Here is a 20829-nt window from a genome sequence, read left to right as displayed (position 1 = left end):
CAGCATCAAAGTCAGATGAATTTGCACATTTTTTATGGGGCATGATAGTCCCCCAAAGCACAGGCCATCAATTCACAAATTTGTCTTGTTTATTTAAAGAAAAACACGTATATCCAGCCCGTCATCGATGAAGATACCAGGGTGGATTTAATAACATAAAGTAATATAAGGAAACTATTCAATAATTAACTTTAAAACAATAAAACATGCTGGACTATGATGATCTGGGAGACCAGGGTTCTAATCCCCACACAGCCACGAAGCTCACTGGGTGACCTTGGGCCAGTCACTGCCTCTCAGCCTCAGAGGAAGGCAATGGGTAACCACCTCTGAATACTGCTTACCATGAAAACCCTATTCGTAGGATCACCCATAAGTCGGAATCGACTTGAAGGCAGTCCATTTCCATTTCAAAACAGAGCAGGTGGAACAATCACTAACCTAAAAACATCTAAAATGCATGGGCAAATGAATAAGACAGATCAGACTCAAAAATCTGAGCATGAATGGCCCCGCTTGAAAAAGGAACTGCTTCAGGTTGAGGTGATTTTGAATATTCCACAGAACATTCCACATGGGGAAAATGACAATTTAAATAATTAGTAGTAGTAGCATTTTCTGGGTCCAGCCACCTCCTACCTTGCTTAACATCTTGCCTGAGGAAGGCTTTTGAAAAACTTGAATGCTTGCCACATTTTTATTACTTTTTGCTTGATTCTGATAAAGGTATTGCCCAACTGTGGACTTTGATATTCTGTAGAGGAAGTTTCCTTGGCTATAGTCCACTCCATCTAATGAAGCATTATCCTGACTGAGATATGTATGTGTGTGTGTTTTGTAAACAGTGAAGTCAAAGAGAAGACGTGGCACGACTAAAACATCATTTGCAAGTAATCTTGGATGAAACCCATTCCAATCTGGTTATGGGACTGAATTGGCCTTGATTGCCCTGATGGGTGACCTTTATCAAGAGAAGGGCAGGGGGAATCCGACCCTGTTATTCTTGCCTGATCTCTCTGTGGCTTTTGATTATGCTGAGCTGAGTTGGTGGGATGGGAATCAGAGGCACAGTGGTTCCCATCCTATCTCCAAGGCTGTTTTCAGATTAAGAGCATTGGGTGATTGTCTTTCAGACCCCTGGCAGTTGTGCTATGGGGGTGCTGCAGGGTACCATCTTGTCCCGCATGCTGTTTAACATCTATATGAAGCCCTTGGGAGTGGTCATCAGGAGATTTGGGGCAAAGTGTTAGCAATATGCTGATGATGGCCAACTCTATTTCTCTGTAACGTGAACTGAGAGAGGCCATGCAAGCCCTGGGCTGGTGCCTATACTTGGTGATGGGTTGGATGAGGGCCAATAAACTGAGTCTGAATCCTAGCAAGACGGAGGTGCTGTAGGTTGGTGGTTCCTGAGTCTGGATAATTGGTAAATTGCCTGCTTTGGATAGGGTCGTAGTCCCTCTGAAAGAGCAGGTTCTTAGTCTGGGGGTGTTCCTGGATCCATCTTTGTTGCTAGAGGCCCAGGTGACCTCAGTGGCTAGGAGTGCCTTTCACCAGCTTCAGATGGTAAGACAGCTGTGGCCATTTCTGGACCAGGATAGCTTGACCACTGTTGTCCATGCACTGGTAACCTCCAGACTGGATTACTGTAATGCACTCTATGCTGAGCTGCCCTTGAAGTTGGTCCAGAAGCTGCAGCTGGTGCAAAATGTGGCAGCATGACTGCTCACTGGGGCAGGGTATCCCCAACATGTTACTCCAGCTACTGAAAGAATTGCACCGGCTGTCCCTTAGCTACTGGGCCAAGTTCAAGGTTCTGGTGTACAAACCCCTTATATACCCAGTTGATTACTACACTCTACAGATGAGGGCCTCCTGCAGATACCACCTTATGAGGAAGTCCGTTCTGCACAACATTGGAAGGAGACCTTTAATGTACTGACACCTACCCTTGAGAGTTCCAAGGCGCCTACTGAAGTCCTTCCTCTTTCAACAAGCCATTTGAGACCTTATCCCAGTCTGTGTTGGAATAGCTTGTTAAATGTTTTTAAAGCTGTTTTAAAAGATTATTTGAAAGATATTTTGTTTTATATTTTTAAAGATGTTTCAAGTTTTTGTTTTTAAGAGCATTTTTAGTGTTTTCGTCTGCCACCCTGGGATCCTTCTGGGAGGAAGGACGAGATGTAAATTCAATAAATAAAAATGTCGCTGGAGTCCAGTGACACCTAGGCAGCCTCAGGACAGAGAATCCTCCAGCAACCGCCATAAGCGACCCCCTGCTTCTTTCTGCCCCTTCTCTGAGGATCAATCTCCTCTCCTCCATCCTGAGGAGGAATGAGGCTCATTTCCCTCTTGGTTGAAAGCTGCGAAAGGCCGCCCTGAATTTCGCCCTGACACAGAGAAGCAAAGGGGGGTTAAAAAGTCTACGAAGGCAGCTCACCCGCCGGCCCGCCTGCCTCCGATTATGACGGGGTAAGGGGGCCGGGCCAGAGGCGGCCCTCCTCGGCTGAGTCCCGCCCGCTTACCCGCTAGGCCGCATCCACGGACGCTTGGCAAACTGGGCGTCTGCCGTTCCGACCGGGCAATGGCGGCGAGGTTGCCGCTCCGGCTGGGCCGCTCCTGCTTCTCCACGGCGGGGCAAGGCAGTAAGTGGGCGCTGGAGGGAGCCTGCTTGCCTGCCTGCCACTCAAGCAGTCCCGGGCGCCTGGGCTTACCTTAGCCGGGCCCAGGGCTAGGAAACCTGGGGCCCGCCAGGGGCCCGTGGACTCCAGCTCCCGTCAGCCCCGGCTGGTGGAGCCAGCGGCCAGGGAGCATGGGAATTGGAGTCCAAAGCGGAGATACCCCAAGATGGTGACCGTCGGCTCTTGCTGGACTCCAGTTCCCATAAGCCTCAGCCCTCACGACTAATGGCCGGCGAAGATGGGAGCTGCAGTCCCTCAATCAGCTGGAAGGCCTCGCAGGTTTTCTAAGCCTGCCCTGAGGGCCGCTTTTGCTGTATGTGGGAGGAAGCCAGGGGAAAAAAAGCAATTTATTTATTTAAATAAATAAAAGCAAGCCCCGGCCCGCCTCTCGCCCAGTTTTGAAGCGGGCTGTGGAGATGGGGGGTAGAGCTGCTTCTCTCACGTTACTGTATGGGGCTGACTGGCTGTTTTTGTGTGCTGGATAGTTGTTTGTTGTTGTTGTTGTTATTATTATTATTAATATTATTAATATTATTATTATTTAGGGTAGCTGTGCTGTCTAGGGCAGTGGTTCCCAAACCTTTTTTCCTACAGACCCCTTGAAAATCGCTCATGCACTTGGCAGACCATTTAATGATTTTTCTGCCTGTTCTAGCAATCGTGATGCATTTTGCTAGATGCTACATAATTTTTAGATGCTAACACAAACGTGTTTTATTGCTTCTTTTATTTCTTGTATTGCACTTCGTCGTATTACAATTTGCATTCCATTGAGGTCAAATGGTAATACAATAACATACAGTAAAACAAATAGCAGCAGCAGTAAAAAAAAGAGGGATATTTAATATGGGCATGCCGTGGACCGCCTGAGTGAACCTCGCAGACCATTGGTGGCCCATGGGCCACAGTTTGGTAGTCCTTGTTATAGGGCTCATGGGACTTGTAGTCCAAAACATCTTAAGGGCACCAGGTTGGGAAATGATGGTCTAGATCAGGGTTCCCAAACTGGTCCGTGCACTACCAGTAGTCTGTGAGCTTCATTGAGGTAGTCCTTGGTACATCTGTATTAAATACTCATCTTGATTTTCAATTGTGTTTTTATGGCTTCTTTTATTTTTGTATTTTTAAAGTATTACAATTTGAATTCTGTAAAATGCAATATAAGAAATAAAAGAAGCAATAAAAATGAAATTAGAAATCATACAGCACCTACCGCAGTGCAGTGTAATTGCTACGACAGGCAGGGAAAAAAATCATTGAATGGTCCACCAAGACTTGCAGCAATTTTTACCAGTGGCCTGTAAAGGGAAAGGTTTGGGAACCACTGGTGTAGATTAACACATTGGCAAGGTTTCATATGGGTATACTGTTGTGCAGTTCAGTGCTCCACTGTACTTTCCTGTATGCATCTAGATTTGTACTGGAGTTTGTTGTAGTATGTGGGTGGGGAACCTTTAGCCCTCCAGAAGTTGCTTCTTGCAAGCAAGATCAATGGCTAGGGATGATGGGAGCAACATTTGGATGGTTAAAGGTTCCCTGCTTCATCCTAGTACATCATTTGTTAATCCAGGCTGATTTAAACATACCATAATTACAGGTGTTCTAAGAACATGGTTCTGAATCATCACTCTATATTTATGTGTAACAGGGTCATTTTTGCTGCACAGCTGTTCAGGAAATTCTAGCCTCAGCTCAAAAGGGGATCCTGAAATCCCTCCCAAGCAACTGCTCAGGAAACCAAAATTGCCTGTTGGACGTTTTGATGAGTCTGCGGAATCCAGTGCAGAGAAGGATCCGCTAGAAAGTAAGTCGTGTGTGTGTGTGTGTGTGTGTGTGTGTGTGTGTGTGTGTGTGTAAAATGTAAATATGAGTGTTTGGAAAAGGATCCTAAGATAGGCCCAAGTCATGGGATGCTACACATCTCAACTCGGGTCGTAGTGGCAACTGCCCAGTCCATGAAGATCTTTAATGGGATACATTTGGACCTCACTCCAGTCATTTTCTTTCTTTTTTTCAATTAATTTTTATTCAAATTTTCAAAACCAAAACAATACAAACAGAAAAAACACAAATTAATAACTAATACAATAAAAAAAGAAAAAAAACTATTGACTTCCGATTTGTCGTAGTTCAGCTATAAGTCTATAATATATAACAAGCCTGTCTCTTAATAGATTATAAAATCACCTTCCTCCAGCGGTTATCTTAGTTGGTATCAAATCTCATTAACATCATATCATTTTATTCTTCCACAAAAAGTCAAAGAGAAGTTTCCAATCCTTGAGATATATGTCCATCAATTTTTTTCTAGATAGACATGTCAATTAATCCAACTCATCAAGTCTACTAAGTCCAGTAATTTCAAATCGCTCTTCTTCCATTATCCATGTTGGTTCCATCTTCCATCTTTACGCACCCAATAATCTTGCTGTCATAGTCATATAATAAGAGAGCCTTCGGGCTTAGGGCGGTATATAAATTAAACTAAATAAATAAAATAAAATAAATAAATAAAATAAGAGTCTGATAGGAATTTCCTTTATCACAGATATTTTCTTGCCATCCATTCCGAACGTATCACTGAAGTATTGTTGCAAAGCCGCATCTCTGTTCCTCTTTTTTACAGAATACACTAGCACATCTCTTGAAGGTTTTTCCATTGACACAAAACAGGGATTAATTCTGTAAACTTTCTCCATTTCAAGTTCCATCAAATCCTTCCAGTCCAAGAATTTTTTCGAACCGATAATATCTTTATCTCCAATCTCTTCATCAATTCCTTCAGGGACAGCGCTGAGTTCCAAACCGTAATATTTGTCTCCAGGATCCATCACAGCCAGGAAATCCAAATCTTTTTCCAAGTCCATATTTAATCCAATCTCCATAGTTTGAACCTTGCCTTTAATTTTTCTTTCATCCTTTTTTGGTTTTCCAGATCTATCTTTATTCTCCTTTCTCATAGAATCCTGAATTTCTTTCAGCTCCTGTCTCATTTCGCCAATTTCAATTTTCAATGCTTGTCTGTTATTTTTCAGTTCTTGTTTTGTTAGCTTAATCCCATTCATTATTTTCTGAAACATATCTAAAGATAAAGTCCCTTCTTGTACATCCATGATCTCAACCATCTTCTTAATTGTCATTCTTAAAACCAAAGGAACAAAACGCCTTCAATTTTCAATGTCCCAAGCAAAGAACAGTTTATTTCTTTATCCAGTTACAAAGGAGTTAATCTTTCAAACCAACTCACGTCACACTCTAGACAGCACGGACTTCCTTATCTCTTATATGTCCAGAAGTGCAAAAACAGCTTTAGTTCACAGCATCCAAATAGCTAGTAGCAGAAAGAATGAGCAGATTCGTCAACAAAAAAAGAAAAGAAAAAAGTAGACCGGAAAAAATAGTCCCAGACATATATTACTCAAAAGTCTTATAAATAAAAAAAATTTTTTTTCTCTTCCAATTAGAAACCCCTCATCCGTTTGTAATCTTTATAATGCTGATTTCCATGCCAGCTTTTTGCAATAAAAAAAAAGATAGGCTATTTTTATTTTCTTCCCCTTACTTCCGTGAATAAAAGAGAAGGTTATGACTCACCCAAGGTTTCTTAATCGCTGGTTCTTTGACAAATCTCTTTAGCTGTATAGATAACAAAATAATGAGCATAGACAGGAGAATGCTTGCCTGTTAATCCGTTTTTCTTTGGAAAAAAAAAAAAACCGCTCACTTAATCAGCTGAGCTAGCTAGAAATCCTAGCTCCGTCCGAGCTGCTGGAAGACCTTCTTTCACAGACAATTCTAATGAATTCCAGTCTCCAACAAACGCAACAAAGCTGTGTGGGAAATCTCTACGTTTCTTCCTTATCCGGAAGAAATTATCCCCAGTCAAAAAGCCCTTCTGACTGGTTTTAAAACTGAAAAAGTTTCATCCAAGACGGGAGCCCGTCTCAGAGGCAGCACAGGCGGAGCGATCCTCCTGGGAAGTCACTCCAGTCATTTTCAATGGTTCCTAGTATTTCTTCGTTATCCGGGATTTGCAAACAGATTTAAAAACAACATCCTTTGGTTAGTGTCAGGGCTCTGAGAGGAAAGTGCAGATAGTACATTCAATTCCACTTGAGTCAGGAATGGGCTCCTGACTGACATTTGTTGTGTGACAGGGATGTTGCACTTTGCTAGTGTTAAAATTCAGGTGCATTGTATGCGAGTTATAAGCATACTGAGATAAATCTGTTGAAAAGTAAGATACTCCATTTAGATTTTTCCATTATATGCTATGTCCGTTTTTTTCCCTTCTGCCCTGCCGTTACTGAAATTCTTGCCACCTTGGGTTCCTACTGGGAGAAAGGGTGGAATATAAATCTAATAAATAAATAAATAATTCTCTGGGTTAATGACCTCAGAGCTTTTTAGATCAGTAAATTGATGTGTTCGTATATTGGGGGAGTCTGTCTAACCTTATCACATCCCACATTAAAGTCTTGGTGTCTCAGCCTAGTTATCAAAAAAATGTGCACACAACTCCTCTTCAGGCCAGTTGGGTGGATAGAATTTGGAAGCTGGCAGTGCCCCCAGTTAAGAGTTCTGCTGCTCTTGAACTCTGTAGGTCAGGGGTGAGGAACCTGTGACCCTCCAAATGTTGTTGGACTCCAGCCCACATCAGCCTTAGCTAGCATGGCCAATTATCAAAGATAACTGGATATGTTGTCCAGCAGCATCTGAAGAGCCGCATGTTTCCGCATTCCTGCAGTAGATGTTGATAGCTATTTTCACTGGTGCGCTTTATGCTGGATTTAGTCCCACTGGTAGCTAGAGCTGGTTTAGTTTATCTTGTGGACCCCTGAATAAGAAGAAAGGTAAGAGCTCTCTGAAGAACACCAGGAATGTCACACATGGTAGTCCTCTGAGTCTGATGGTTTGAGCAGAACTGGCTATTTATTTGCCTGTTGCTTTCCCTTTTTTTAGAATTTCCAGATGACATCAACCCTGTTACACAAGAAAGAGGTGGACCCAAAGGCCCTGAACCAACTCGTTATGGGGACTGGGAACGGAAAGGACGCTGTATAGATTTTTAAAGGGCTCCCAGTCTGTTCGGAGAACATGGTATTGGGTGAAGGAAAAACCAACAAGGAAACATCACACAGATGAGACAAACTTTCTTTCTGTGTTTATTTCTAGCATTCATGTAATGACATTTGAGAGGGATACTTAACTGTGAATAAATATATATTTTGCACATAGGTTAGAAGTGTGTGTTTGCCTTTTTTGACTAGGTCCTTGATGGTACCTCTAACGGCTAGTAGAATTTGGTTAAGGCTGCAATGCTAAACAGACTTATTCCAGGAGGAACTCTGGGCTTTAACTGCCAAGTAAAACTTTTGAGACCGATTGCATGTGACCCAATTTGTTCATTAATGCAAAGTTATTTCAAGGAAAATCTGTGTTTGTTACTGATGTGTGGAAAAGCAATTGATTGATGGCTTTTTCATGTGCTTTGGTTTCTCTTCAGAGTGTTATGAAGCAAGTATCTTTTTCCGCTTAAAGTGGAGAACACAACTGAGGCATGTGATGAATGATGCTTTGCTGCGCGTCTGACTATAAAGCCTTTTGAAGTTGCCATAGTCTTTTTGCCATGCTTTGAGTGTTTGAATCAAATACCATGCATATTTGAAGTTTTTATTAATTATAGGGTTACCTACAGGGCTGTGGAGTCGGAGTCGGAAGCAATTTTGGGTGGAGTCGGAGTCGGTAGAAATGTTCTGACTCGGGCTTCAAAATAAATTTTGATTGACAAATTTTTTAAAATATAAATTCAAAATGTCAAAGAAGCTTCCCATGAAGTCAGCTGTAGTTGAGCATTTTACCATAACTCAAGATGGAAAACGTTTTGTGTGTCAGTGTATGACACAGGACCCAGATGAAGATAAACGCTGTGATGCCAAGATCAGCGCATATTCAGGCAGCGATAAAAATGCTCCTACGAGAGCTTCCAATTTAAAAAGAAATTTACAGCCCTTTCCAGGGCTGTGGAGTTGGAAGCAATTTTGGGTGGAGTCGAAGTCGGGAGTTGGACAGTAGAAAAATAGAGGAGTTGGAGTCGGAGTCGAAGGTTTGGCGTACCGACTCCACAGCCCTGGTTACCTATCGTATATATGCAGGGTTTTTTGAGATTATTAAATGTTTAGATGCAAGTGGGGTTTTTTTTGTGTGATTCTCCTATCCATATATTTCTCTATTGTTCCCCAGTGCTGAATAAATAAATTGCTTATTGACTCCTCTGGAAGGTGATGTGTGTTATGCTGCCATTTTATCTGGTTTAGCAGTGGCTTTCATTTAAATAAGAGTCGTTCTGTAAAAATCATTAGCTTGTTTATAAATGTGGACCAGAACGGTTTTGAAGGAGAAGCGCATTGAGGTTTGAGAAATCAAAAATCTCTCTGCTGACTTGTATTTCATAATGGTGGAGAAAATCCCAGTACAACCTTGGGTGAACATACATATTTTAAAAATAATCTTGTCAAAATGGAGTTTGGTAGAGAAATATTCTTGTTTTGGGAAAACTCAAAATTTTCTCCCAGATTCCTAATCGTTAATGCTGCAACCTTTCTGATGTTGGGTGAAAAATTTCTTGAATTGATTTTGAATACATTGAACAACTATGTTCTGAAATCTTGGGTTATCATCTACCTGCAATTTAATTTTTAGACTTTTCTAGTTACAAATTATAACGGTGCCAAGTTCAGTCTTCACAGCTTGTATAGGAAGTTAATAGAATTTACGAATTTAGGTACCTAATTTACGTTAGAGAGACAAAACTGGAAGACCAGGGGTCAAATCCCCTCTTAGCCATGAAGCTCACTGGGTGACCTTGGGCCAGTCATTGTCTCTCAGCCTAACCTATCTTGCAGGGTTGTTGTAATGATAAAATGAGGAGTGGGAGAACCGTACACCACCTTGAGCTCTTTGAAAGGAGGGATATAAATGGAAGAAATAAATATATGCATCCAAATAAGCAGCTAGATAAAGATAAAAACTTGTTTGAAAAATTTGTGTATATTTTGCAGACTTTAACAAACTGAAATAGACTAATGGCCCTTCCCCAGGAAGCAATAACACCATCAATTGCCCGCTGTAATGAGTTTGCGCGACACTTTCGTGATAAGATCATGAACATCCGCCGGGACCTTGACTCCATTATTGTAGCAGTTGATCCTAATGAGGTATCCAGAGCACAGTCTTGTCCTGTTTTATTGGATGAGTTTCAGTTGGTACAGCTCGAGGATGTGGACAAGGTGCTTGGACAGGTGCGGGCGACCACTTCTGCTCTGGATCCTTGCCCCTCATGGCTAATAAAAGCTAGCAGGAATGGAACAGCCGGCTGGGCCAAGGAGGTGATTAATGCCTCTTTACGAGAGGGAGTGGTCCCACCCTGCCTGAAACAGGCGGTGGTGAGACCGCTCCTAAAAAAAATCCTCCTTGGACCCTGATAATTTGGACAACTATAGGCCAGTAGCAAATGTCCCATTCCTGGGCAAGGTTCTAGAGCGTGTGGTCGCTCGCCAACTCCAGGCTCTCTTGGATGAAACTGATTATCTAGACCCATTTCAATCGGGCTTTCGGCCGGGGTTTGGTACAGAAACGGCCTTGGTCGCCCTGTATGATGACCTCTGTCGGGAGAAAGACAGAGGGAGTGTAACTCTGTTGGTTCTCCTTGATCTCTCAGCGGCGTTTGATACCATCGACCATGGTATCCTTCTGGAGCGACTTACGGATTTAGGAGTGGGAGGCACTGCTTGGCGGTGGCTCTGCTCCTATCTCGGGAATCGTGTCCAGAAGGTGATGCTGGGGGAACATTACTCGAGTCCCTGGGTACTCCAATATGGGGTCCCGCAGGGTTCAGTTCTGTCCCCCATGCTTTTTAATATCTATATGAAGCCGCTGGGTGAGGTCATCAGGAGTTTTGGAGTGCGTTTCCAGCAATATGCTGATGATACGCAGCTCTACTACTCCTTTTCATCTTCCTCAGGTGAGGCTGTTGATGTACTAGACCGCTGCCTGGCCGCGATAATGGGCTGGATGAGAGCTAATAAACTGAAACTCAATCCTAACAAGACTGAGATGCTGTTGGTGGGAGGACCCTCTGCCCAGATGGTTGACGTTCGACCTGTCCTAGATGGGGTTACACTCCCCCTAAAGGAACAGGTACGTAGTTTGGGGGTCTTATTAGATCCGCTTCTGTCACTTGAGGCTCAGGTAGCCTCGGTGGCACGGAATGCATTCTACCAGCTCCGGCTGGTAGCCCAACTACGACCCTATTTGAGCAAGGAGCATCTTGCCTCAGTTATCCATGCTATGGTAACCTCTAGATTGGACTACTGTAATGCACTCTACGTGGGGCTACCTATGAAGACGGTTCGGAAACTTCAGCTAGTGCAAAATGCTGCGGCCAGAGTTCTCACTGGGACAAAGAAATTTGACCATATAACACCTGTCCTGGCGCAGCTGCACTGGCTACCGATATGTTTCCGGGCCAGATTCAAAGTGTTGGTTCTTACCTATAAAGCCCTAAACGGCATCGGACCGCAATACCTGATGGAGCGCCTCTCTCGCTATGTACCTACCCGTTCACTACGCTCGACGTCGAAGGCCCTTCTCCGGGTCCCAACCCATAAAGAGGCCCGGAGATCAACAACTAGATCTAGGGCCTTCTCGGTGGTGGCCCCCGAACTATGGAATGCCCTCCCAGACGAGATACGCCTGGCGCCTTCTCTGTTATCTTTTCGGCGCCAGGTAAAAACTTACCTTTTCGCCCAGGCTTTTTAAATTTTGTAAATTTTTAAATATTTTAATTTAACATTTTAAACTTAATATGATCTTAATTTAAATCTCAATGGCAATTTTATTAATGTTTTATAATTGTACTATATATATATATTTTTTCCACACTTGCTCATATTTTAATTGTGATTTTATTTGTTGTACACCGCCCTGAGAGCTTTCTGCTATAGGGCGGTCTAGAAATGTAATTAAATAAATAAAAAATAAAATAAATAAATAAATTAGCCTTTCTCTCTGGAGAAAAATAATAAGAGAAGGAGAAATAATTCTAGAGGGTGCATCAACAGAAGCATGGTGTCCAGATAATGAGAAGTAATGGTACTGCTCTGGTCTCCTTTGCTCAGGCCTGGAATGCTGCATGTGGTGGCTGGGGCTGAGTTTTGTAGTCCAAAACATCTAGAGGGCACCAGATTGGCAAATGCTGGTTTAGAGAAGGGCAAGCAAGATGGTGAAGGCCCCTGGAGACTAATTCCCACGAGGAAAGCTTGAAGGAGTTGAGTATGTTTAGCCTAGAGGAGAGACAACTAAGGAGCGATATGATAGCTATCTTCAAATATTTGAAGGGGTTTCACATCTATAATTTATTTTGTTCCAGGGCAGAGGTAGATCCAGAGCTACGGGTGGATCTCGGTGATTTATAATAGGTCAGCAAGGATTTCTGACCCCAGTTGTTGACCAATAGCAACAGCAAAATAACTCCTCCACTCTCCTCACCTACAAATTAGGCTGTTGAAATGAAGAAAGCTAGGGGTAACCAGGAATGGGTTTGTATGTGAAGGACTGGGAACTCAGCTCAATTCTGCTACTCAAAACAAAGCGCCATCCTCAACAGCTACACAGAAGCACCAGGTTCTTAAATCATCAGAGTGTATCTTTTTTGCACTTGGCTCCAGTTGGTGGATCTCTGGGTGCTAGCCAGTGCAGTAAAGAGAGGTTGGTGGAGCAATGCTCTATCTGCCCTTCTTACATACAACCAGGCCAGAGATGGTATTGCTTATCAGTTTCCTCAGTGTTGCCGTTGTAAAACTCAGCAGGAAAAAGGATGGGAACGAGTTGGATTCACCTGTCCTTGGCTCTGGCTCCACCTACTGTGGGTCTCCCTGCCTTCTTCCCTACCAGTCCCAATGAGCACCAGCCACCACTAGGTGTAGCACAACACAAAGCAGATCCCACAAGCCGTGAGTCTGCCCTCTCCTGCTCCAGAGGGCTGGACCTGAAGTAACTGGCTCAAATGACAAGAAAGAAGAACTTTATGGCGGTACAAGGTAGTTTGGATTATATTGCCTTGGAAAGTGGTCGACTCTCCTTTGCTAGCGGTTTTTAAGCAGGTAGATTTAATGATCTTTCACCTGCCAGGCCTGCTGAAGCACTCAATTTTTTCTATTGGCAGGGGGTGGACTAGAGGACCTTTGAGGTCCCTTCCAACTCTGATGCTATACAGCCATTATGATTCATAGCAATTGATAGCCTTACCCTTTGTCAGCTGGTTTAAGCCCCTTTAAAATCCATCTAAAGTGGTGGCCGTGGCCCCCATCTTGTGGCTGCAAATTGCATACTTTAATTGTGTGTGAAGAAGTGTTTACTTCTATCTGTCCTGAATGGTTATTAAGGTCCACTGTGGCTTTTGGATTTTTGTTTATAGTGGACCACTGCAGCTGCCTATTATTTTTATGCTGCATAATTTTCCTTGGCAGGCACAAACAAGCGCAGCTCTGTTGAGGTTGCTGTTAACTAACACAGCTGGTTTATATTTTCCATCCTTCCCATGGGGCTTCCTAAAATATGCTCAGTTTCCAGTGACGCCCTCCAGATGGCAGAGTTTCTCTGCCTTCTCTAGCCAGTCCTGCAAACTTTTGAATTCACTGCTGCCGTTGACACCATATCCTGAAATGGTGGTGCTTTCTCCACAGGTGACTAGCCCAGGGATGTTGTTGGACATCTGGAGGGCCACAGGGCTCCCCATGTCTACTGGCTGGGGCTGCTCAGAGCTGTAATCCAACAACATCCTGCCAGGGACTGAACCTGGCATCTTCCACATACAAAGCTACAGTGCCTTGTAGGAAACCCCATAAAGACAACAACCCCCCTCTCCCCCTCCAGGATTTCATATAAAGTATGCAATGAGAGTCATCTCAAACAGACCAACTATTAAAAACAAAACACCTACCCTTCAAGTCTTTTTTCTTGCAGTTTCCAGGCAATTTGTATATTTGTTTTTATGTTTATTTGTTGTAAACCACCCAGAGAGCTTCAGCTATGGGGTGGTATACAAATGTAATTAATTAAATAAATAAACAAACAAACATCCAAGAGCCAGTGTGATGTTGCGCTTAGAGTGTCAGTCAGGGAACTGGGAGACTGGGGTTCCATTCCCTGCTCAGCCATGATGAGCTCACTGGATGACGTTAGGCCAGTCGCTGTCTCTCAGCTTAACCTATCTCACAGATAAGATCAGGAGGGGGAGAACCATGTTTGTATGCCACATTAAGCTCCTTGGAGGAGGAAAGGTGGGATATGAATGTAATAAACAAACAAACACCTGCAGGGCCAGGGGGGTTCTCTTCCCTGCTCTAGCCTTCCCCCAACCTGGCGCCCTCCGGATGTGGCTGAACTACAACTCCCATCAGCCTCAGCAAGCATAGCCATTGCCCCCCCACACCCCATAGAGGGGGGAGGGAAAGGTTAGAAGCGACTCTCCGCCTGCACTTCCGGCGCGTCTGGGAAGCGGCGAGTGGCCATGCTTCTCCCTGGCGTCTCGCTCCCGCCTTGGGCGTCGCCAGGAGTTTGGTCCGCTTCCGTTTCCTCCCCGACTTCCCGCAAGGCTGGCATTTAAAGCCCAGCTGCCTCGCGAGGGAGGCTGCGCTGTGAGCGGCTCTTTCCCTGCGGCTTGTGCCTTTGCGCTTGGCAGGAGAAGTCTGGCAGCTGGAGCCCGTCAGCCCTCTCCCTTTGGGGAAAGCAAAGCCCCATTTCTTTGCCAAATTGCCGTAACATTGGGTGCAAGCACAGCTGTCCTCGCTGGAAGCTGCACGCTGCAACGGTTTTTTTTTAATCTTTAATTTTTTTTTGCATTAGCCCTAAAAGGCAGGCACGCACACGCACATTTCTCCCACCCTGCAGCCGGTTCTCAAGGCAGCGCGCAAGCTTTGCTGCGGAGCCTCCGTGGACAGTTGCAGCCCTCCTCGCGCTCTCGTTATCGCACGGGTTTCGGGGCCAGCGGTTAGCTCTATTTCACGCGCAACAAATCTGTCGCTCTGCTGCAGCCGGGGGATTTCCAAGATTTAGCTCGCGGAGCAGCAGAGCCGCGCTCCGTTCTGTTTCCCTTTCCCATTCATTGGCCAGGAGGGCTCCTCCCCAGGGGCCAGGATCGGTCCGGCGACGCGCCTCGCCCGCTTGCGCGATGTTCAGCTGGCTGGGCCACGACGACAGGCGGAGGAAAGACCCGGAGGTCTTTCAGACGGTCAGCGAGGGGCTGAAGAAACTATACAAGAGCAAGCTGCTCCCGCTGGAAGACTACTACAGGTTCCACGAGTTCCATTCCCCCGCCTTGGAGGATGCAGACTTCGACAACAAGCCGATGGTCCTCCTCGTGGGGCAGTATTCCACCGGGAAGACCACCTTCATCAGGTAAAGCCGAGCGGAGCGTGGCCGTTCTTGGGGGCAAGAAATGATCGCAGGCCTGGGCTGGGAGAAGGAGGCTGTGCCTGCCTGCGAAAGGGGCTGACATGCCCATATTTCAACATAGAATCAAATAGCTCCCATACCCGCTCCTGGTATTTTTTGTAGTGGGAAGAGAGAGATAAAGGTGTTTTTAGTGTTTCTGTTTGCCACCCTGGGCTCCTGCTGGAGGGGAGGGCGGGGTATAAATAAAATAAATAAATGTAATAAAGCCTACCCTATTTGGTGCCTAGTTCTCTTGTTTCTTTTTGACTTTGAAAGCAGAAGGCCCGGAATATTATCATGCTTCCACCTTGTGCTTGCGGTCCATTTATTTCTTACCAAAGATGTCAGCTTAGAGGAAATTCCTTGCCTGTTGAAACACAGAAGGCAGGGGAGGTAGGAAGCTGCTATATACTGAATCAGTCCATTCATTCATCCCGCTCGATATTGGCTATGTGTGCAGACCAGCAGTAGCTCTCCAGGGTTTCAGGCTCTCTCATACCTGCCTGGTGATGCCACGGATTGAATTTGGGACCCTCGGTATGCAAGGCAGATTAGATGCTCCATCACTGAGCTGTGGCCCTTCCCATGAAATGCAAAATGCATGAATTAAGCCATGATAGAATGAAAGACTGTCAGGCTGTGGACATCAATATTGGGGAACGATTTGCTGTGGTTTGGGTTTTTTTGGAGAAATATCCTCCTGCGGTCTTGGTATTTGCATATAATCCTGTATGGAATTTATGTGAGATCACTGGAGCCTGTGGAAACCTTTGTGGGCTTTGGTGGTGAAAATTAGCATGAATGGACAGGTATGGCGTACCAACCAGTTTGCTAATACTTGTTGAAGAACTTAAAAATACTGGCAGAAGATCTTGGGAATCCTGAAGGAAAAACGAAACCTGGACAGTTTAGTCTGTGACAGCAAAAAACCAACAGAGTCTTGTGGTACCTTGAAGGCTTAACAGATTTTATTATGGCATGCATTTTAGCAGCAATGTGTAAGATGCCGCAACAAGAGTCTCTGTTTTTCCTGAAAAAAAGTTCACAGCTGGTGCTGTTCAGGGTGGTCTAATGTTCATATAGTAAGAGGTGTTTGTATGAGAGGAATATTTAGAATGCTGAGTGCACAGATTCTGAGAAAATGACAGGGTGCCTCGTATGATTAGATCACTTCTTTTATCATAGTTGAAGAATACTTCGGAGAAGATCTGGGGATTTTAGGTGCCTTAGCAATTGAGCAGTGGCACCCGGAGTCTTGAAACATATTTTTTAGACTTTTGCAAAACTGGTACCCAACTTGCTGCTGGTGCCAAAGAACAGAGAGAGGCTCTGCTTTGAAGAACGGGTGGCCTAAAAATAGGTGCTGTTCAATAATCATACCTGCAGTGCTGGTATGAGTCTTGTGCCCATGATTCCCTACAATGGAAGAGTTATTAAAGTGTCATGGGTCAGTGGTAGAGCCTTGGAAGGTCCCACTTTCAATCCCTTGGATCTCCGGGTAGAGCTGGGAGAGAACCCAGTCTGAAATTCTGGAAAGTCGCTGCCAGTCAGTGTGGACAATACTGGGCTAGATAGCCCAATGGTCTTTCTTGGTATAAATTGGTGAGTGTTGAATTGGGCGGGAGATGAAAAAAAAACTTATGGGTGAGGGTCCATGAGGCCCATGGGACAGAGGTCAGCCACCCTGGTCTTACAGAGTTCTTTCAGTGCTTCATTTGCCTCCATGTAAGCTGTGCTACAACTGCAGAGTTAAACATCAAGGGAAGAGGGTTTTAAGAAAACCCAGAACATCAGAGAAAGATATATGGTTCAGTAGAAGAGTGCCTATATCCTGTGCAGAAGGTCCCCCATTTATTTATTTATTATTTGATGTACATCCCACCCTTCCTCCCAGCAGGAGCCAGTTCAGTCCCCAGCGTCTCCAGGTAGGGGTGGGAGAGACCCCAGCCTGAAAACCCCAGAGAGCGGCTACCAGCCAGTGTAGACAATACTGACCTAGATGCATCCATGTCTTGATTCAGTCTGAGAGTGTTCCTCTGTTCCTAGCTGGGCAAGTTCTCCTCCTCCGCACTTGTCAGTATGTAGTCAGCTAACCAGGTCAGTTGAATTAGGGAGGGGGCGGAGCTAAGAGGGAGGCCACCTGTTTGGCATGCAGAAGAATCAATCTCTGGTGTCTCCAGGTAGGGCTGGCGAGACCCTGGCCTGAAAACCCTGCAGAGCTGTGACCAGCCAGTCTTTATACTGAGGTAGGTAGGCCAGTGTTCTGGCTAAGTAGAAGGCAGTGTCCTCTGTTCCTGTATGCTTGGGGACATGGCTAGGTTGTGTCTGGGGCTGATTTCAGGGGATGCACGATTATTCTTTTGGCAGGGCCCTAGCTCGGTGGTAGTACGCCTGCTTTGCATGCAGAAGGTCCCTGGTCCAATCCCCAACAGTTCCAGCTAGGGTTGGGAGAGAGCCCTGTTGGCAAACCCTGAAGGGCTGCTGCCTGTCTGTGTAGGCCGTACTGAGCTAGATGCACCAAGGGTCCATCTCAGTGTGACACAGGTTCCTGCGTTCCTGTGACGAGGCTGGGGAACCGTCTTCGCTGCTGTTGCTCCTGCTTATCATTCGTTACTGTAAGAGAAAATGAAACGAACATCGAGAAAGAGGGGATTGAATGGGCAGGGCCCAGTGAGCACTGACCTTGAGCAATCCTGGCACTTGTACCTGCTCTGGTGTTTCTGAAACCTAATGCTTGTACGCAAGAGCCAAGTGAAGAATGACCAAGCAGGCCGCTTTTTCTTTTTTTGTTTACAGGTGCAAATCTTTATGAGCCAGATATTGGCATGTTCCAGGAAGGTGAATATTTTTAAGGAGAACTTGAAAGGGTGGGGTGAAAAGAGAGAAATGGTGCAAGTAAAACATTCTTTTTCGCCCCCTATCTGAAATCTATTTAGCTAGATCTATTCCCGCCCCCTGAAAACATAAAGCTGCTCTCTTTACCGTATGTTCAGGTTGATGGTGGTATTCCACCCATTCAAAGGACAAAACAGCTGGCTGGGGCTGATGGGAGTTGTAGTACAAAACATCTGGAGGGCACCAGCTTGGGGAAGGCTGGGATGCAACCTTGAGCTTCCTCCTGACAAGTTCAAATCATGGTGGGTTTCAGTGCACCGTATAGCATGTAGCTGCCCCTCTCAGTCCAGATAAAATTCACTGCAAGGCTGTTGTGCAGGGTTGTGGCAACTGTTGCCTAAGCCAGTCCTACCATATTGTACATAGGAGCTCAAACTTTCCTGTCACCGGTATTTGGTGTTATAACTGCAGCTCTCCTGGCTGTAGTTGTCCTCCCATGCAGTCTCATCAAATGTGGCCCTCGGAACTCTCCCAGGCCACACACTTCGCTGACCTTGCATGTTGAGGTTTGTTGTTGGTTTTTTTTTGGCCTAGAATGTGCCCTTGAACTCTGATTTCTGCATTGAGCAGGGGGTTGGACTTGATGGCCTTATAGGCCCCTTCCAACTCTCCAGTTCTATTATAATGTCTTGTTAGATGGAGAACAGAAAGAGGGTGTGTGTGTGTGTGGGGGGGGAAACCAGCTTACTCTGTCGAGGTAAAATGAACATGCATTGCCCCACCCATTTTTACTTCTGGCTGCACCTGCCACTGGTGTATGGCCCTCGGAAGGTTGCCCAAGTGGGAATGCGGCCTTTGGGTTGAAAATTGTTTCCTATCCCTGTACTGGAGCATAGCAGCTTTCTACTTTGCTGTGCATGTAGCCTGTTCTGGTGTAAAACTACTTTTTCAGGGGGTAGTTTAATAAAATGTATTGTATGTGGATCTTGTGTTTTTATTTCAGCTGGGATTGCATTCCTGTCCTTCCCCTTTGTGCCAAATACCATAGCAGAAAGATAAAGGGTCTTCTAAAGCCTTTAATTTGAGAATGGCTTTCGAGATGCAGTTGAAAGTGGCCAGAGTGACTCTATCCATGTGCTTATCTAGAGCTCTGTGCCTGCTGAATTAGAGAGGCAGGAGAAGAAGAATGGGCTCATTGTGGACTCATTAATTGCTTGCAGACCTGACAGATTTTTCTAAAAAATTGTAATGGCTATCAGTTATCTCCAGCCTTTAAAGGGCATAAGCTTGTAGGTGCATTTCAAGACAAGAATCTTAGCCTAGACTCCCAATTTTCCTGAAAGCTTGAGGAATCTGGTTTAGGTTGAGGGTGAAGGCTTAAACGAAATTGTCATCATCTCAATAGTTAAATAGGGAAGGTTGACCAAAGGCTTTTGAAACTCGAAAAGAGGCCTACTGTGTCTAAGGTCAATGAAGCAAGACAGACATTTTTGCCTGTCTGGTTCTATGGACGTCCAACTTTGCAGCCCCAGGAGATTGTCTTTGCAGAGATTATTTGCAGCCCCAGGAGATGCCATAGCTCAGTGGCAGAGCATCTGCTTTGCATGTGGAAGGGTCAGGTTCAATCCCAGATGCAATCCACAGAATCTCCAAGGACAGCCTGGGGAGACCCTCCTTGAAAGCCTGGAGAGCTGCTGGCAGTCAGTGTAGACAATACTGGGCTAGATGGATCAATGGCCTGACTCAGTAGAAGGCAGTTTCTGATGTCAGCTGAGGTGTTACTTCGTTAAGTCAGCTGGCTTCTCATGCATTTCTAACCTCCTTGTTACTATCTGCCTTGACTGTTGGAGGCAGCATGGCTCTGAATACCAGTTGCATGGGGGTGTATGTGTGGAGGGAATGCTGTTACCTGGATAGGGCGGCTGTTAGGAATCATAGAGTTGGAAGGGTTCCGTAAGGCCATCTAGTCTAACCCCGCTGCTCAATGCAGGGATCCAAATCAAAGCATTCCCGACAGATGGCTGTCCAGCTGCGTCTTGAATGCCTCCAGTGTCGGAGAGCCCACTATCTCTCTAGGTAATTGGTTCCATTGTCGTATGGCTCTAACAGTTATGAGGCTTTTCCTGACGTTCATTCGAAATCTGGCTTCCTACAACTTGAGCCCATTCCGGGTCCTGCACTCTGGGATGATTGAGAAGATATCCTGGCCCTCCTCTGTGTGACAACCTTTCAAACACTTGAATAGTGCAATCATATCTTTCCTCAGTCTTCTCCAGGCAAAACATGCCCAGTTCTTTCAGCCTCTCCTCATAGCGCTTTGTTTCCAGGCCCCTGATCATCTTGTTGCCCTCCTCTGAACCTGTTCCAGTTTGTCTACATCCTTCTTGAAGTGCGGAGACCAGAACTGGATGCAGTACTCAAGATGAGGCCTAACCAGTGCTGAATAGAGGGGAACTAATACCTTGCACGATTTGGAAACTATATTTCTGTTAATGCAGCCTAATATAGCATTTGCCTTTTTTGCAGCCACGTCATGCTGTTGGGTCTGCATCCAGCAAAAAGGCCGACTGTTCCCCCAACCCTGGGTTAAGATCTTGTTAGGCCAAAACCCATCTTGAACAGACCTTGGGCCAGTCACTGCCTCTCAGCCTCATGAAAACCCTCTTCATAGGGTCGCCATAAGTCAGAATCGACTTGAAGGCAGTACATTTACATTTATATTATTATTCATGGTATGATGGACAATTGATTGTAATGCTGTGTATATGTATCATTTTACCATTGCATTAAGGTGCTCTGGTCCCAAGCTGTTTGGTGT

General features: G+C 45.2%; 2 protein-coding genes across 3 annotated transcripts in view; both read left to right on the top strand.

Annotated features, from left to right (window-relative positions):
- The first annotated feature begins 2483 nt into the window (after positions 1-2483).
- SDHAF4 (succinate dehydrogenase complex assembly factor 4) lies at positions 2484-7919 on the top strand. 2 transcript variants are annotated; one of them, XM_061586183.1, is made up of 3 exons: positions 2484-2645; positions 4330-4485; positions 7644-7919. In XM_061586183.1, the coding sequence occupies exons 1-3, from the start codon at positions 2585-2587 to the stop codon at positions 7751-7753; spliced, it is 327 nt and encodes a 108-aa protein (XP_061442167.1). In that variant the 5' UTR covers positions 2484-2584; the 3' UTR covers positions 7754-7919. The 2 variants fall into 2 exon arrangements, with proteins under 2 accessions (XP_061442167.1, XP_061442168.1); XM_061586184.1 differs by lacking the exon at positions 2484-2645 and adding an exon at positions 3020-3104.
- Positions 7920-14333: 6414 nt separating this feature from the next.
- The window catches only part of LOC133365167 (EH domain-containing protein 3), a 39326-nt gene continuing 32830 nt past the window's right edge, over positions 14334-20829 (top strand). The window contains exon 1 of the mRNA XM_061586655.1: positions 14334-15140. Coding sequence (XP_061442639.1) covers positions 14914-15140 — 227 coding nt within the window. The 5' untranslated portion in view covers positions 14334-14913. The remainder of the gene's footprint in view (positions 15141-20829) is intronic.

This window comes from Rhineura floridana, chromosome 10, assembly GCF_030035675.1.
Source record: "Rhineura floridana isolate rRhiFlo1 chromosome 10, rRhiFlo1.hap2, whole genome shotgun sequence".
Classification (NCBI taxonomy): domain Eukaryota; kingdom Metazoa; phylum Chordata; class Lepidosauria; order Squamata; family Rhineuridae; genus Rhineura; species Rhineura floridana.
This window is presented reverse-complemented; position numbering and strand designations above follow the sequence as displayed.